The 19,453-nt window shown below is 42.7% G+C and overlaps 1 protein-coding gene across 3 annotated transcripts in view; it reads left to right on the top strand.

Annotated features, from left to right (window-relative positions):
• The window catches only part of LOC140492271 (drebrin-like), a 211,273-nt gene that overhangs the window by 153,770 nt on the left and 38,050 nt on the right, over positions 1-19,453 (top strand). For all 3 annotated transcript variants that reach the window (XM_072591214.1, XM_072591213.1, XM_072591215.1), the window contains exons 3-7: positions 2,038-2,150; positions 5,315-5,389; positions 6,761-6,910; positions 8,448-8,525; positions 17,177-17,328. In XM_072591214.1, coding sequence (XP_072447315.1) covers positions 2,038-2,150; positions 5,315-5,389; positions 6,761-6,910; positions 8,448-8,525; positions 17,177-17,328 — 568 coding nt within the window. The remainder of the gene's footprint in view (positions 1-2,037; positions 2,151-5,314; positions 5,390-6,760; positions 6,911-8,447; positions 8,526-17,176; positions 17,329-19,453) is intronic.

Below are 19,453 nucleotides of genomic sequence, written 5' to 3'. Positions count from 1 at the left end.
TGACACTGACACTCCCCTTTGCCTGTAGACAGTTCTTTTCTTACCCTCCATAGTCGCCCTTATTTAAGTTGAAGACACTGATCTGAGACCTGATTTGCTCACCCTCCAATTACATTTGATGTTCTGCAATGTTACCCCAGAGGATCTGTAACTACAACATCTCTTATTAATTTTTTTTAACATTTTATTTATGGAATGAGGGTGTTGCTGGCCATTTAATGCCCATCCTGAATTGCCCAGAGGGTAGGTAAGAATCAGCCACATTGCTGTGGCTCTGGACCCACATGTAGACCAGTTATCATAAAATTATAGAATCTCTATAGTGTGGAAGTAGGCACTTCGGCCCATCAAGTCCACACCAAACCTCTGAAAAGCATCCCACCTAGGGATGTGCTGGCTGGTTGGATTAGCCATGGGAAATGGGGGGTTACAGGGATAGGTCTGGGTGGAATGTTCTTCGGAGAGTCGGTGCAGACTTGACAGGCTGAATCAATTCTTTTTGCACTGTAAGGATTGTACCATCATCCATGCAATCTGGGCTACACCAGGAAGAAGAACCTCCTACCTGTTAGACAAGGGCACTGGCTAAGGCTCCTCAAAAATTTAAATTCTCAATCTCCATACACCCAATTACACCATTCTGTCAGTGACCACAGGCTGAATTTAATATAATTAATCTAAGAGGTATGGCTACAACATTGTCTCGGTTTTTCTCCCCTTCCCTGATTATATTGCAGTGTCCACAGCTCAGGCTCCAACTCATCAACTGTGAGCCAGAGTTCCTTGATGGCCAACACTTGCTGTATTTGTGGTTACTATGGATCACACTAGCATCCAGCAGCTCCCACACACTACAGTCGCAACACATCGACTGCTCAGCCCTCTCTATTCTACTTCATTAATTGAATTGTTAAATGTTTAATTTTGTTTACTTCCTGCTGATTTAAACTGCTTGGCCAATCGAAACATACACAGGAAATATTCACCATCCACCTCCCTGTTTTCCTGTGATGTCCTATTGTTACTGCAAAGTTATCTCTCTCTGTCCAAATTCTGTGAGCACAAGGGGTGGGGCTTATTTATGAAAGCCTGGTGTAACTGTTAGGAAAGGTGCTAAATTTAAGAAAAAGGGGATGCTCTTTAGAAGGTCTCAACTCCAATGTCCCTTTTCCTTTCCTGACTATTTGCCCCTTCCTCCTGTAACGTCCGCTTTTTATCATCTGACTTTGCTGTAATACTTCACACTGGCAGTCAGTTTCTTTGTCTGACTCCTTGCCCTGGTAGGAATGTGTCTGTGAGATACACTAGTCTAACTTATCCAGCTAATGCAGATAAGTCTGATTGATTTAACAATGTTTAGTCTTAGAATCACAGAATCATAGAATCCCTACAGTGTGGAAACAGGCCATGAGGCCCAACAAATGACCCTCCGCAGAGTAACTCACCCTACCCTATTACTCTGCATTTAGCCCTGACTAATGCACCTAATCTCCACATTCCTGAATACCATGGGCAATTTAGTATGGCCAATTCACCTAGGCTGCACATCTTTAGACTGTGGGAGGAAACCGGAGCACCTGGAGGAAACCCACGCAGACACGGGGAGAATGTGCAAACTCCACACAGAGAGTTGCCCGAGGCGGAAATCAAAGCTGTGAGGCAGTGGTGCTAACCACTGCGCCATTGTGTCGCCCATCTTGGGTTGAAGTTTCCTAGGGGCTAATAAAGCCCTTCGTGAGTGAAAATGGCATCGCTTGCTGACTGTTCTTGATCACCTGGCAATTGAATGGCACAAACATTTCAAGAGGCAACCTGTGCTTAAGGGAAGTGACAGAGAAGTCATGCAGACACAAAGCATGCACAGTTTTGCCAAATTTCGGATGCATTGCGTGTCAAACCGATGACATATTATTGCAAGGCAGGATGTGTTACTGGAGCAAGTCCATTATAAGCTGGCAATTTAGCAATTTTTAATATAAACAGCATTTGTTATGTGCACTTAACATCCCTGACAAGTCTTTCCTCCTTATTGTTCAGCTGGTGGTCTACAGGAAATTGCCACAAAGTTTGACAACCAGAGTGTGATGTATGGATTCTGCAGTATCAAGGATTCTGGTTCTGGCCTGCCGAAATATGTCCTCATAAACTGGGTATGTAAACAATCCCTTCCTTCACGGTCTTGCTGCGGTGTTTTAATCGATGCAAAACCTGCACAGTTGAAACCATCTTTACCAAGATCCAGAAGGGTATGCTGGCACATGTTTTAGTTTACCAGTTACAGAATCTAATCAATGCCTTCCTCTCCATCCCTTTGTCACCTCCTGGCTTCATTACTGTTTACTTGCTGCCAGCATCCTGTGTGAACCATTTATTAACTTCAACCCATTCAAATTTCTACTGCACATGTTATTTCCCTATCCAACCCCATCTCATCTATTGGCTCTGTGCTTGCATTGACTTCTAATCCTTTGTGAGATCACATTTAAAATTCTTATTTTTGTGTTCTTCTTGTTGTATTTCTATAACCTTTTACATCGCTGCATCATCAATACCCAGCAACAACTCCCCAGCACCCCTCCCCTGCCTCCAAATGTTCTTATTCCTCTGACTTGGAAGTCCTCTCTCACCCTCTCTCTTTTCATGCCAGCTTTGATCAGTATGCTTTCAGCTGCCAAGATATTGTGCTCTTGAAATCCCTCCCTATCACCATCTCTCCATCTCCTTCATTTCTTTTAAGTCCTCTTTAAAACTCGCTTATTACTAGGTTTCTCCAAACTTTCAGATTACCCTTTGGAAAGCCTCTGTACTTTTGGCTTGGAGTAAGTTTTGTCTTTCCCTTATACCTCTATGAATCACTATTTGCCATTTTAGATTATAAATATGCTACGTAGATGCAAATTGTTCAGTCGATGAACGTGTTTGTTCAGCATGTTGAGCTGAAATATGTAATTAATATTTTTGACTATTTCTCCTGCCTTCATTCTGTGTGGTTCATCATTATGTGCTTCATATTGGAGTAAAGGGTCCTTTTATGTTGGGTCAAGGACATAATCATCCTGCCCTCAAGCATTGAAACTCATGTGATGTACTTGGCAGGGAATAGGAAGGTTATTTCCGGAGGCTCTCACTTGGGTTGGGTTAACAGTAGCATAGTTCAGAACCCTGTGAGATCGTTAGGACCATTCTTGACCTTCGGCAGTGCCACTGCGATTAATTATTTCCGGAGAAAATCTTTAAACAGAGTCTGCCACTGTCGATGGCAATGCGATAAGCACATAAAAGATTGAGATTTAAAAGTAACCATTCGATAGATTTGGCACTGATTGTACTTGAAGCAGCGTTCAGTGTGTCCCCTGCTATGGGAAAATGTGCAATTCAATCTTTATGCATAAACTTATGGAAAAAGTGAGGACTGCAGCTGCTGGAGATCAGAGTCAAGAGTGTGGTGCTGGAAAAGCACAGCAGGTCAGGCAGCATCCGAGGAGCAGGTGAGTCAACATTTCAGTATAAGCCCTTCATCAGGAAGCCCGAAACGTCGATTCTCTTGCTCCTCGGATGCTGCCTGACCTGCTGTGCTTTTCCAGCACCACACTCTCAACACAGTAACTTATGGATCTGTCAGTAATGTATGGTTCTAAAGTATTTCTCGGTCTATATTCTCATTGAACACAGTAACATTTTTCAGTAGTTTTCACCTGTTTTTCACGTTGTGTTTCAAATTTCTGTCTGTCATTAACTCTCTCTTGTAGGCCCGAGTATGTATGCAATCAACTTCCACATAGTCATAGAGATGTACAGCATGGAAACAAACCCTTCGGTCCAACTCGTCCATGCCGACCAGATATCCCAACCTAATCTAGTCCCATTTGCCAGCAATTGCACGGTATCCCTCTAAACCCTTCCTATTCATATATCCATCCAGATGCCTTTTAAATGTTGTAATTGTACCAGCCTCCACCACTTCCCCTGGCAGCTCATTCCATACATGTACCACCCTCTGTGTGAAAAAGCTGCCTCTTTGGTTCCTTTTACATTATTCCCCTCTCACTCTTAACCTATGCCCTCTAGTTCTGAACTCCCCCACCCCAGGGAAAAGATCTTGTCTATTTACCCTATCCATCCCCTCATGATTTTATAAACCTCTATAAGGTTACCTCTCAGCCTTTGACTTCCAGGGAAAACAGGCCCAGCCTGTTCAGCCTGTCCCTGTAGCTCAAACTCTCCAACCCTGCCAACATCCTTGTAAATCTTTTCTGAACCCTTTCAAGTTTCTCAACATCTTTCTGATACAAGGGAGACCAGAATTCAAAAATTGGCCTATATAGCAGCAACATGACCTCCCAACTCATATACTCAATGGTCTGTCCAATAAAAGAAAGCATAACATCTTTAGAAATATTAATTTGAAACCATCCCCAAAATAATACCTGAGAATTGAAACTGACAGTGTAGAGATTTATAAGAAGGAGCCTATGTCCTAACACTCGAATGTATACACTCCTAATTCTGCAATTACATCAATCAAATGGAATTGAATAAGAATTACAGTATCCTCTTTTTTTTATTAATTACTTTATTTATTAGCATTTAATTCTTTCTGTCCATTCATCATTCTAATAATGAGCACTTTGCTGAAATGAGATCTGAAGTTGGCCCAGCAGTCCCCTCAGATTTGTTAGTGAGCACAAAAATGATTTTCCTTTTCCAAAGAACTGCTTCCCTACACCAATCAAATCTGAGTAACTGCTTCAGTACCGTCATAAGGATAAACACTTATCTATCTTCCCAATTCGCATCTGGATGCGAAGAACTGATCTTCTCGTACAATCTCAAAGATAAGCCACAATACAGCTCCTGCCCCCTGCAGCGGTATGAAGAGATGCTCCTTGTACAATTTCAAAAACAAACCCTCTTTTGACCAGATATCCTAAGTAAATTTAGACCCACCTGCCTGCACTTGGCCCATATCCCTGTAAGCCCTTCCTATTCATGTACTCATCCAGATGCCTTTTAAATGTTGTAACTGTATCAGCTTCCACCACTTCCTCTGGCAGCTCATTCCACATACACACCACCCTCTGGGTGAAAGCGTTGCCCCTTAGGTCCCTTCTAAACAAATTGGACCAAAGGTCTGTTTTACGTGCAGTACATCTCTATAATGTCTTGAACTCGTGCAAGTTATTTTAAAAAAGTGTTTTTAAGTGTAAATAGGGTGAGAAAAGTCCCAGAGATTAACTCCTTTTAATCAATGTATGAAGTTATGAATTTTGGTTAAAGCAGAATTTGAGAGATCCTTGTATTTTTTCTTATTTAGGTTGGTGAAGATGTCGATGATATTCGAAAATGTACATGTGCTAGTCATGTGCCAACAATTGCAGACTTCTTTCAGGTAAGCATGTTTCTGCTGGTACTTTAGACCATCCTTCTCCATTTACATAAAAATACATGTCCCAGGTTCAGCTTGGTCATTGGCATTGAACTTGCCAGACCAGTGAAAGTACACTGCTCCCAAATTTCTAAGTTTAGCCACTATGGTATTTTGCTGCTATATTTTGGATAGATCAAAGTATGTTCACCAACTGCCTCACACTCCGTTGCTTAATCAGCCCTTGAGTCTGAAGAAATTTTGTGCACTCCAGGAGTAAAATGATTGAATAGTGAAGTGTATAAATCCCTCACTTATTCTGATCTTTGGTACAATCTACCAGATGTAATTCGAGCCATCATCATGAGATGAAATTGCTGTCAATAACTAAAAGACTTCAGATTCTTCGGATACAGCAATGGTTGGCCAATTTAAAAAGTATTTATTTAAACACCAGGAACTCTTACAGCCAAAGTTTGGTCAATTTAAGTTAGCTACTGGTCAGAGCAGTAATAGGACGTCCAGTTCTGGTCGCCCTATCATAAGAAAGAGGTGGATGCTTTGGAGAGGGTTCAGAGGAGGTTTACCAGGATGCTGACTGGACTGGAGGGCTTATCTTATGAGGAGAGGTTGACTGAGCTCGGACTTTTTTCATTAGAGAAAAGGAGCAGGAGAGGGGACCTAATTGAGGTATACAAGATAATGAGAGGCATAGATAGAGTCGATAGCCAGAGACTATTTCCCAGGGCAGAAATGGCTAACACGAAGGGTCATAGTTTTAAGCTGGTTGGGGATGTCAGAGGCGGGTTCTTTACACAGAGAGTTGTGAGAGCATGGAATGCATTGCCAGCAGCAGTTGTGAAGGCAGGGTCATTGGGGACATTTAAGAGACTCCTGGACATGCATATGGTCACAGAAGTTTGAGGGTGCGTACATGAGGATCAATGGTTGGCACAACATCATGGGCTGAAGGGCCTGTTCTGTGCTGTACTGTTCTATGTTCTAATTGATGTCACCGGCCAGGAATTGGCTTGCTGAAGAATTGTTACAGATATGATGGTGCAGAATCAGCTATGGTTTCAGATCGTACCCACTATGCAGTGATCGTCACAGAACTGCATCAATATAGATGTCAAGATTCAATTGCAATTTGTTTCTACTGTAGCTCACTGATGCTTGCAGACTAAGGTGTGCGTTTGAAGGATGACTACATGGTAAAGTGTATGAGGGTATCTGGCATTCTACAGAAAGGAATCAACACATTTACTACAGGATGGAGAAAAGGAAATGAAAATAGGGGAATGAGGGTTTTTTGAAAATCCTTGTAAAAGCTTCAAACCTTGTACATAATATGAACCTTGTCTTGCCCTTCACTCTCTGCTGTGCTCCAAACAGGGCGCAAATGTAATTGTGAATGCCAGCAGTCCCGAGGATGTAGACTCAACTGCTATTCGTCAGAAGCTGACCAATGGCACGATGCATATTTCAAGCCCAGTTTTGCGCCGGCTCCACCTGAAAGAAGACGATGACTTACTGGGTCCAGTGGTGAGTAAAGGACAAAGACATAGATTCTCATTGCAGAGGGCGGAGAACGGAGCTGAGTGGTTTTCAGAACTGATACCCTTCTGTAAGGGAAATTAATCAAAGTTAAGATGTAAATGTGGGTGAAGCCATGATTGGCACAATGATGGAGTGACAGGGGGCTGGGTGAAGTTTAGATTAGATTAGATTATATTACAGTGTGGAAACAGGCCCTTCGGTGTGGAAACAAGTCCACACCGCCCCGCCGAAGCGCAACCCACCCATACCCCTACATTTACCCCTTACCTAACACTACGGGCAATTTAGAATGGCCAATTCACCTGACCTGCACATCTTTGGACTGTGGGAGGAAACTGGAGCACCCGGAGGAAACCCACGCAGACACGGGGAGAACTTGCAAACTCCACACAGTCAGTCGCCTGAGGCGGGAATTGAACCCGGGTCTCTGGCGCTGTGAGGCAGCAGTGCTAACCATTGTGCCACCGTGCCGCCCACAACTTGAGGCTGAGGCTCCTACTTTTCAGAGACAGACAGTCCTACATCTAAGAACTGCTGTCACTGAATCAGAGATCCAACAGCGCCGCCATGAATGGTGGCCACTGAAGAGACTGCCGCTGTTCCCAGACTCAAGCTGCTATGGATCTTGTAGAAGGAAGGGAGTGAGGTCGACACATGAAGGCAGTTTGGGAGGAATGGTGATCTGCAGGCCCTTTCTGCTGGGGCCTGTCCATGGAGCACAGGGAACCCAATCATGAGGCATCCCTTCCCAAAGTGTGCAGTCAGTTCACCATCATATACTTAACAGTTGGGCACTGTGCCATTCTAAAATACCAGTCAGTAGTAGAAAGAGGCCTTTGACTGTCCATCAATTATCCTCTTTTGTGCTTCAGTTGACCCATAGGCACACAGTCCTCTTGATTCCTATTGTGCTGTCTGTAAGTTACCAGTAGAGGAGGTTACAGTGTTCAGGGCTGATGGACACTGCCTCCCTCAGTCTCACGCTTGTTTATACATTCCTTGTTTACCAGCTTGCTTCCAGGGCAAGTGGTAAAATTCAATTTATTCCCTCTTTGTACAGTCAGTGCAGGGCCTCTTGAGCTGTGTCTTATTTACTGCCTCTTTCTAATCCTTTTTCTTTCCTACGAATTTGATCTTAAGTATCCGTACCTAGGTACCTAAGTAGGCACTGCATTGCAGCAACTGTAAATGTTTCACTGTACTCGTTTGAGTACATGTGACTATAAAGCTAATTCAGTTCAATTCTAAAGGCACAAAACACCAGAACTGTGTTAATATTCATTTTTACCTGGCATAGAATTGCCATGTTTCAGCCTGAATTTAACCACAGAGTATGGAACAGCTTTAACCTTTCATTGTTAACCTCAACCATCCCTCTCCACTTTTTGGGTACAATTGATTGATTCATTCTTCTGTGCTGTAAATAACAAAAAGGAGCTAGTCAGGAGTCCCACTGATTCCTGCACTTCAGTTTTTTCTTGCCATACTAACAGACGTTTCTGATGCATATGTTCATGTGCAGGGCACAACATACCAGAAGACAAATGCTGCGATTGAAATGAAGCGAATCAACCGAGAATTGTTCTGGGCGCAGGCGAAGGTACAGCTCCTTACTGTCACCACTTCAGCAATCAATAGGTGACTTTGCCGACTGTGCAGGAATTTTAGTTCAGCAAAGGGCAATACAGAGGCTTAGTTATCCTCCCCCTACATAATGATCTTTCAGCAAAACACTCCATGTCTAAGGAATGTGAAAACGTCACTAGAATTCTAGTGACAGAGAATGATTGGAATCAGCAGTTTCCCTGACCTAGCCAGGATGGCAGGCATCAGCACAGAGGGACATGGGTTCCCACTCCACGGAATGGCACACGGCCCGGCCCAGGTTTCCTGCATGTGAGCTCAATCAGTTCAACCATGCAATCAGCCCTTTTCATGTATTTTAAAATTAAGGTCATTTTGAACAAAAACAGCAACAGCACAGACCACCAGTTAGCATCTGGGGATCCAACATTCCCTCTTTTGTTGTACAGTAAACTTTCTATTATCCAGCATCTGTGGACCAGGAGTGTGCTGATTGGTCAAATATTCCAGATAATCAATGTAAAACCACACACTAAGTAATAGAAACCTAATGCGGGGTATTCACATCACTGTTATACTTTATTTACAGCATGAATCACTTAAATAATAATGCAGCTTTGCCTTAAATAAAGCTTACCAACAGAGAGCCTCCTCACTCACACTCTCAGCTGACTACCCTGACATCATGGTATTTGAGGAGAAATTGACTCAAAATTGAATCGACTGTTGATATTTCATGTAGCAATTTGTTTGAACAACAAGTATATTTACATTGAGGTAAATAAATGAAATAAACTGTAATAATAAGATGGAATAATGCGGGGTAAAAACAAGGGCTGCAGATGCTGGAAACCAGATTCTGGATTAGTGGTGCTGGAAGAGCACAGCAGTTCAGGCAGCATCCGAGGAGCAGGAAAATCGATGTTTTGGGCAAAAGCACTTCATCAGGAATTGAGGATGGAATAATGCAGCAAACCTTCCAGTATTTGAGGGATATAATTTCATAGAATCCATAGATTCACTAATCTGTACAGTGTGGAAGCAAGCCATTCTGCCCATCGAGTCCACACTGACTCTCCAAGGAGCATCTCATCCAGACCTAACCCCCTACCCTATCCTCTTAACTCTGCATTTACCCTGGCTAAGTCACCTAACCCACACATCTCTGGAAGCTATGGGGCAATGTAGACTCACCAATCCACCTGACCTGCACATCTTTGGACTGTGGGAGGAAACCAGAGCACCCGGAGGAAACCCACGCAGACACGGGGAGAACGTGCAAACTCCACACAGACAGTCACCTGAGGCTGGAATGGGACCTGGGTTCCTGATGCTGTGAGGCAGCAGTGCTAACCACTGAGCCGGTTTCTGCTGGTTTGTCACGAGTGCTGGTTCATAAAGTGCCAGTTAAAACAAAGTTTGCTTTACTTCAGTTTACTCTTCTCCCTTTGTTAGTAACAATTTCCTTAAGCACAAGAGAGAATCATAGGTTTACTTATCAACGGTATCACCACCCTTTCCTGGGAGTAAGTGTTAGATTGCAGCTGGATAATGGGAATGAGCAATTGATCATTGTAAATCTCATTGACTGCTGTGTGAGAGATGCAGTCTATCTAAAGCACACTGCTACTATTTGGGAATCCCATGTTAAAATAGCAGTGGTTCCCAACCTTTTCAGTTTCAAGGCACGCTTCAATGCGACAAACACATCTTTCAGCTGAGTCATTTGCTCATAAACATCACTTTTAATTGCACTTATGAACGTCCACATTTGGACAAGCCCAAATCTCCGTGCATGCACTGTATTGGAAATCTCTCTGAATGCAGGGATCTGGAGGCTTGTGCATGTGCAGTTGATCAGAACATCTTGTGTCAGCAGCTTCCTTCACTAATAGACACTGAGGTTCTGGAAGAGATCGGCTTATGAACACAGCTTCAGCATGCCGCTAAAGTGTTGCTCCTTCCCAAGCCTTTCACCAGTACACTTCTCATCTTGACAAGGTGTACTGAGACAAGATTCTACAGAAGTCTTGATAGAGACTCTACAGACTCTAGATAAGACACACAGAAACTAATGTACTCGCCACCATATAATAGCTGGAATGATAGAAAAGATGTGTAGGAAAGGCAAAGTTACAGTGATCATGGGGGTTTCACTGTTCAGATGGACTGGGAAAATCAGGTTGGTAGTGGTTCACAAGAAAAGGAATTGGTGGGATATCTGTGAGATGGCTTTTTGGAGCCGCTTATGGTGGAGCCCACTAGGAAACAGGTAAAAGAACAAAGAACAAAGAAAATTACAGCACAGGAACAGGCCCTTTGGCCCTCCAATCCTGCACTAATCCAGATCCTCTATCTAAACCTGTCGCCTATTTTCTAAGGATCTGTAACCCTCTGCTCCCTGCCCATTCATGTATCTGTCTAGATACAGCTTAAATGACACTATCGTGCCCACCTCTACTACCTCTGCTGGCAATGTGTTCCAGGCACCCACTACCTTCTGTGTAAAGATATGCATCCACGCATATCTCCCTTAAACTTGTCCCCTCTCACCTTGAACTTGTGACCCCTAGTAACTGAGTCCCCCACTCTGGGAAAAAGCTTCTTGCTATCCACCCTATCTATACCCCTCATGATTTTGTAGACCTCAAGCAGGTCCCCATTCAACCTCTGTCTTTCTAATGAAAATAATCCCAATCTACTCAACCTCTCTTCATAGCTAGCACCCGCCATTCAAGGCAACATCCTGGTGAACCTCCTCTGCACCCTCTCCAAAGTATCCACATCCGTTTGGTAATGTGGTGACCAGAACTGTACACAGTGTTCCAAACATGGCTAAACCAAAGTCCTATGCAACTGTAACATGACCCGCCAATTCTTATACTCAATACGTCATCTGATGAAGGAAAGCATGCCGTATGACTTCTTGACCACTCTATAGACCTGCGTTGCCACTTTCAGGGTACAATGGACCTGAACACCCAGATCTCTCTGTACATCAGTTTTTGCCAGGGCTTTTGCATTTACTATTTAGTTCGCTCTTGAATTGGATCTTCCAAAATGTATCACCACGCATTTGCCCAGATTGAACTCCATCTGCCATTCTCTGCCCAGCACTACAATCTATCTATATTCTGCTGTATTCTCTGACGGTCCCCTTCATATCTGCTACTCCAACGATCTTAGTGTCATCTGAAAACCGGCTAATCAGACCACGTATACCTTCCTCCAAATCATTTATGTATGTCACAAACAACAGTGATCTCAGCCTGAATCCCTGTGGAACAACATTGGCCACAGGTCTCCATTTTGAGAAACTCCCTTCCACTACTACTCTCTGTCTCCTATTGCCCAGTCAGCTCTCTATCCATCTAGCTAGTACACCCTGAACCCCATGCTTCGCTTTTTCCATCAGCGTACCATGGGGAACCTTATCTAATGCCTTACTGAAGTCAATACTTGATTTAGTGTTGTGCAAAGAAGCAGACTTGATAAGGCAGCTTAAGGTGAAAAAACCCTTAGGAGGCAGTGATCAAAATATGATCAAATTTGCTGTGCAGTTTGAGAGAGAGAAGATAGAATAAAGGCAACTACAGAGGCACGAGGGAGAAGTTGTCTAGAACTGACTGGGTGAAGAGCCTAGCAGGAAAGACAGTAGAACAGCAATGGCAGGAGTAATTCAGGAGACACAGCAGAGGTTCATCCCGAGGAAAAAGAAGCATGATGCAGGGAGGATGAGGCAACCATGGCTGACTAGAGAAGTCAGGGACAGCATAAAAGTAGTGAAGAACAGTGGGAACCCAGACGATTAGGAAGCTTACAAAGACCAACAGAGGGCAACAAAAAAAGAAATAGGGAGAGTGCAGATTAAATCTCAGCATAAGCTAGCCAATAATATAAAGGAAGACTGTAAGACTTTTTTAGATATAAGAAAATAGAGGCAAAAGTGAATATTGGGCTGCTGGAAAATGACACTGGAGAGATAGTAATGGAGAACAAAGAAATGGCTGAGGAACTGAACAATTGCTTCACATCAGTCTTCACAGCGGAAGACACGAGTAATTTCCCAAAGATTCAAGAGAGTGAGGGGGGCAGACCTGAGTAAGGTGGCTATCATCAAGGAGAAGATAATAGAAAACCGAATGGCCTGAAGGTGGATAAATTACCTGGACCAGATGAACTACACCCCAGAGTTCTAAGGGGGATAGCTGAAGAGATAGTGGAAGCATTAGTGATAATCTTTAAGGAATCACTAGAGTCCGGGGGAGTCCCAGAGGACTGGAAAATCCTATTTAAAAAGGGAGTCAGACTGAAAATTATACTCCAATTAGCCTAACCTCAGTCGTGCATAAGATCCTGGAGTCCTTCATGAAGGATGAGCTTTCTGAATACTTGGAAGTGTATGGTAAAATAGGGCAGAGGCAGCATGGTTTCATCAAGGGGAGGTCATGCCTGACATATTTGCTAGAACTTTTTGAGGAAGTAATGAGGAAATTCTCTTGTCAAGAGACAGAAGAAGGCTTATGTTAGGATGAGATGTGATGGCTCAGGGCACCTGAGAGTTACAAGTTAGCCAGGAAAGACCTAAAAAGAGAGCCAGGAGGGGACATGAGAAGTCTTTGATAGGTAGGCTCAAGGAAAACCCTAAGGCCTTCTACAGATATTTCAGGAATAAAAGAATGACGAGAGTAAGATTAGGGACAATCAAGAGTAGTAGTGGAAAGTTGTGTGTGGAGTCAGAGAAGATGGGGGAAGCGTGCAATGAATACTTTTCATCAGTATTCACACAGGAAAAAGACAATGTTGTCAAGGAGAATACCGAGATACAGGCTACTAAACTAGATGGGATTGAAGTACATAAAGAGGAGATGTTATCAATTCTGTAAAGTGTAAAAATAGATAAATCCTGTGGGCCTGATGGGATTTATCCTTGGATTCTCTGGGAAGCGAGGGAGGAGATTGCCTTTGGTTTTGACCTTTATGTCACCATTCTCTTTAGAATAGTGCCAGAAGACTTGGAGGATAGCAAATGTTGTCCCCTTGCTCGAGAAGGAGAGTAGAGACAACCCTAGTTATTATAGACTTACTTTAGTTGTTGGTAAAGTGTTGTGAGAGATAGGATTTATAATCACCTAGAGAGGAATAAGTTGATTAGTTTAGATTGGTTTCCCCACAGTGTGGAAACAGGCTCTTTGGCCCAACCAGTCCACACTGACCCTCCAAAGAGTAACTCACCCAGACCCATTTCCCTCTGACTAATGCACCTATCACTATGGGCAATTTAGCATGGCCAATTCACCTGACTTGCACATCTTTGGACTGTGAGAGGAAACCAGAGTACCCGGAGAAAACCCACCAGACACGGGGAGAATGTGCAAACTCCACACAAACAGTCATCTGAGGCTGGAATTGAACCTGTGACCCTGGTGCTATGAGGCAGCAGTGCCAACCACTGACCCACCGTGACCACCACACCCCCCCCCGCCCCGTGCCGATTAGAGATAGAGATGGTTTTGTGAAAAGTAGGTCGTGCCTCAAATCTTATTGCGTTCTCTGAGAAGGTGACCAAACAGATGGATGAGGGTAAAGCAGCTGATGTGGTGTAAATGGATTTCAGTAAGGCATTTGATAAGGTTCCCCACGGTAGGCTATTGCACAAAATACGGAGGCATGGGATTGAGGGTGATTTAGCAGTTTAGATCAGAAATTGGCAGCTGAAAGAAGACAGAGGGTGGTCATTGATGGGAAATATTCATCCTGGAGTTCAGTTATTAGTGGTGTACCACAAGGATTGGTTTTGGATCCAGTGCTTGTTTGTCATTTTTATAACTGACCTGGATGAGTGCAGAGAAGGATGGGTTAGTAAATTTGTGGATGACAGTAAGGTCAGTGGAGTTGTGGATAGTGACGAAGGATGTTATAGGTTACAGAGGGATATAGATAAGCTGCAGAGCTGGGCTGAGACGTGGCAAATGGAGTTTAATGTAGAAAAGTGTGTGATAATTCACTTTGGAAGGAGTAACAGGAATGCAGAGTACAGGGCTAATGGTAAGATTCTTGGTAGTGTAAATGAGCAGAGAGATCTCAGTGTCCAGGTACCTAGATCCTTGAAAGTTGCCACCCAGGTTGATAGGGTTGTTAAGAAGGCATACAGTGTGTTAGCTTTTATTGGTAGAGGGATTGCGTTTCGGAGCCATGAGGTCATGCTGCAGCTGTACCAAACTTTGTTGCAGCCGCACTTGGCATATTGCTTACAGTTCTGGTCACCGCATTATGGGAAGGATGTGGAAGCTTTGGACAGGGTTCAGAGGAGATTTACTAGGATGTTGCCTGGTATAGAGAGGAGGTCTTATGAGGAAAGGCTGACGGACTTGAGACTTTTTTTTTGGAGAGAAGAAGGTTGAGAGGTGACTTAATTGAGACATATAAGATCATCAGAAGGTTAGATAGGGTGGACAGGGAGAGCCTTTTGCCTCGGATGACGATGGCTAGCATGAGGGGACATAGCTTTAAATAGAGGGGTGATAGATATAGGACAGATATCAGAGGTAGTTTCTTTACTCAGAGAGTAGTAGGGATGTGGAACGCACTGCCTGCAACAGTAGTAGACTCGTCAACATTAAGGGCTTTTAAATGGTCTTTGGATAGATATATGGATGAGAATGGAATAGTGTAGGTTAGATGTGCTTCAGATTAGTTTCACTGGTTGGTGTAACATCGAGGGCCAAAGGGCCTGTACTGTGCTGTAATGTTCTATTCTAAATTAGACCAAGGAGAACCAATGGATGTTATCTACTTGGACTTCAAGAAGGCCTTTGAGGTGTATACAGGAGGCTACTGCGCACAATAAGGGCTCATGGTGTTACAGGCAAGCTGCTAACATGGATAGAAGCTTGGCTTTCTGGCAGAATGTAGAGTAGTGATAAAAGGGTCCTTCTCAGGATGGCAACCGGTGACAAGTGGGGTCCACAAGACTTAGTTGGGAACACAACTTTTCACTTTATATATTAACGATCTAGATGAAGGAACTGAGGGCATTCTGGCTATGTTTGCAGATGATACAAAGCTAGGTAGAGTAACAGACTGCGGAATGAATTGGACAGGTTAGGAGAGTGGGCAAAGAAGTGGCAGATGGAGTATAATGTGGGAAAGTGGGAGGCCATGCACTTTGGTAGGAGGAATAGAGACATGGATTATTTTCTAAATGGGGAGAAACTTCAGAAGTCTGAAATGCAAAGAGACTTGGGAGTTCTAGTCCAGGATTCACTCTTGCTTGCAGGTTGAGTCAATAGTTAGGAAGGCAAATGCAATGATAGCATTTATTTTGAGAGGACTTGAATATAAAAGCAATGATGTACTTCTGAGAATCTATCAGGCTCTGGTCAGACCACATTTGGAGTATTGTGCACAGTTTTGGGCCCCATATCTCAGGACAGATGTATTGGCCCTAGACCGTATTCAGAGGGTGTTCACGAGAATGGTTCTAGGAATGAACAACTTAACATGTAAGGAACATTTGAGGACTCTGCCTATACTTGATGGAGTTTAGAAGGATGAGGGGGGATCTAATTGAAATATACAGCTTACTAAATGGCCTGGACAGAGTGGATGTTGGGAAGATGTTTCTGTTGGTAGTAAGGACTAGGACCCGAGGGCACAGCCTTAGAGTAAAGAGGAGACCCTTTAGAACGGAGATAAGGAGAGACTTCTTCAGCCAGAGAGTGGGGAATCTATGGAACTCATTGCCACAGAAAGCTGTGGAGGCCAGGTCATTGAGTATATTTAAGGCTGAGATAGATAGGTTCTTGATTGGAAAGGGGATCAAGGGTTATGGGGAGAAAGTGGGAGAATGGGGCTGAGAAACCTATCAGCCATGATTGAATGGCAGAGCAGACGTGATGGGCTGACCAGCCTAATTTCTGTTCCTTTCTCTTACGGTCTTATAATGGCTATGACATAATTTTTTGGCAGATGGGAATCCTGGAGCAACTGTTTCTATCTTTGTCTCACGTACCTCATTGTTAAAATGTAAAGTAACCACAGTTTCACTATGGAAACTATTGGCTGTCATCTGTCAGTCACTTCTCTCTAGTTCTCCACCTTTACCTATGTGTTCATGTCCATTAACCATCTATATTCTCTCTCATTTGCATTGTGACTTCCTTTTGTTGCTTGCATCTAATATTCCTCCATGGTATTGAAGTCATGGATATCAAATGGCATCTTTCCGTCCTTCACATTTCTAACTATTCACTAAAATTTGTTTTTTACTTTTGAGCTCAAACTAACTTGAATATATTTCCATTTTGATAATATCTCCTCCTCCACTTGGATAATGGGATTACAATGGCATGTCCAAAGCCTTTCAGACATTTGGGAAATAAAAGTAAATGTGCCTTCACTGTAAAGATAATTGCTCTGTTTGTGTGCCATTGTTTAATTTCTCCTGCCAGTGTAGGTGAGAGATCAGAGACAGGTCCTGCAAACTATTCCAATTATCTAGCTGCAAAAGTAAATGCAGCCATCAGCAATATATGAATACAGATAATGCACCTCGCTCACTAAAGGTCCAGGTTGCTCTCTCCTTCCTTGAAGAGTGCAATGTTCAAGTATTAATGTCTGTCAGAACTGTGTCCGTTCCAGTCTAACATGTGCTCTGTGCTTTAGAGAGAAGAGGAGCTGAGGAAAGAAGAGGAGCGTAAGAAACTGATTGAGGAAAGAGAAAAATTTGAGAAAGAGAGGATGGAGCAAGAGAAGAAAGAACAAGAAAACAGAGAGCAAAGATACCGAGAGCGAGAGAAACAGATAGAGGAAGAAAGGTATGCCTGACATTTGGGGAGCAGTGGATGGAGCAGTAATTATTGGAAATTTGCTTCTTCCACCGAGCACTCCAAGGGAATGCTGAGTGGCTGCACAGATGTCTGGTTTCCTAATGTTAATCAATGTTTAGGTCCTTTATTACAGTAAAATAGGTCCAAAATGGCATTTAGAGCTCTTGTTCCATAAGAATGATTGCAATCAGTGTTTTTGAAATGTAAAAGAATGACAGCACGGAATGATTAAAGACTGTTTGAGAGAGTGATACAATCCTTGTTCTTCCATTGTGAGGTTTGTGCCATCATCCAAGGCTAAACTGTTACTAACGTTTTCTTCCTAAACCAGATATAATGAATGATAAAACACTCATTTTGAAATTACAATTTTTCTTTATTGTCTAGATGAAATGCTAAGCTCCTGAGTGATTTCAGCTATCTATCTGGACAAATTTGTATTTCCATCTGTGAAGAATTCTTTATGCCCTTTTTACTTTTTGTGTATATTTTCATTTCCAAGGTGTGGCAGCAATAGTGTAATAAATGTGGGATCTCAATTGGGCAATGGTTCAGGTAATCACTCCAGTCTATGGGTGATGCCAAGCAGAGTCTAGACATCACTTACCTGATGTTACAACACTTGGAGGGAGAGTTTTATTGAGGATGCTCTCACCTTTTCTCCAGTGTCTGTCCCAGTTTTATTCCAGTTATTAAGCAATCCATCCTATTGCAGTTGAGCACTTTTCAAGGGAGCGTATCGGTGAGAAACCAGTCTGTCAGCTGCACTGGCTTTGGGCCATCGTGGTGACATTTCCTTTGTTATGTTACAGTTCAGATTTCCACAAGGATTAATTTGTATAATAACATTTATAATAAAATAATACTACAGTACAGAAGGAGACCATTTGGCCCATTGAGAGTGTGCCTGCTTTTTTGAAGAGCCATCCAATTAATTCCATTGTCTGTCCCTTTCTCCTTATGTGAGAAGTATTTTCTCGTTTGGATATTATTCAGGCTGTTATTGAATTGGTATCCACTCTCCTTTCAGGTAGTGCATTCTAAATCTAACTACCGAGATACATAAAATTATTTCACCTCATTTCTCCTCTTGTACTTTAATCAATCACTTCAAATCTGTGCCATCTGATTATCAATCCTTCAGTCAGTAGAAACAGTTCCTATTTGTTTACGCCACTAAACATCTGATGATTTTAGCAGCTCAATCAGATCTCCGCTTATGCATTCTCTAAGGACAATGATCCCATCTTGTCATGTTGCATTTCGCAAAAAGGTCTATTTTCATGAATATATAAATAGTCATTCAGTAGTTCAGACACCTTGCGTATTGCTGAACAAAGACACTTTGTCAAGGCTGATCTCACAAAATAACAATGATGTTGGGCAATGGATGGAATTTTCTTTTGGATGTATATTTTGCAATCTTTCAATCTGTGTTACATTTAGATCACTTGGTTTTATTTATTTGCTAATAAACCTCTGCTTTGTTATTCAATTGTGGGCATCGCTGGCTGGGCCAGCATTTATTGCTCATTTCTGATTGCCCCTTGAGAAGGTGGGCATGAGCTGGTATTTATTGTTGAAGCAAAGTCTTCACCCTTGTATGCTCAAGTTTCAGTGAAAGGCCATCATTTTAAATTAGGATACAAAATGATATAGCAGGCCAGTTTTCATTCTGGGACTTGACTTGTCCAGTACTAACATCATCTGGGATCATAGCAAGTACATGAGAGGAGTATGACTGGTTGACACATAGTATGCACATTTACAAGTTGGTGTTCCCTTAAATTAGCGACATACCAATGTTGACATTTTAGCTTGTGTCATTTATAAGAAGTGAACTATTTTCCTGTTATGCTATTGAAGCTACAATCTTTTCTGTTTCTGTTTAAAATTTAATAGCAATGCAATGTATTATAAGGCCAGGACTGTAAGCATAAGTGTGTGGAAATACTTTTTATTCAGCGTGTACGGTCTGTCTTCTGACAATTCGCTTTGTGATCCTTGAATGCTTTCCCTGTGTTATTGTGCTGTTTGGTCATCTCCAGCTTACATGTTAGTGAATAGGAGGTAATGATGAAGAAATGAATTTTCACATTATATTTGCCCAATT

The sequence above is a fragment of the Chiloscyllium punctatum genome, chromosome 20, assembly GCF_047496795.1.
Source record: "Chiloscyllium punctatum isolate Juve2018m chromosome 20, sChiPun1.3, whole genome shotgun sequence".
In the NCBI taxonomy this organism is placed as follows: Eukaryota; Metazoa; Chordata; class Chondrichthyes; order Orectolobiformes; family Hemiscylliidae; genus Chiloscyllium; species Chiloscyllium punctatum.
This window is presented reverse-complemented; position numbering and strand designations above follow the sequence as displayed.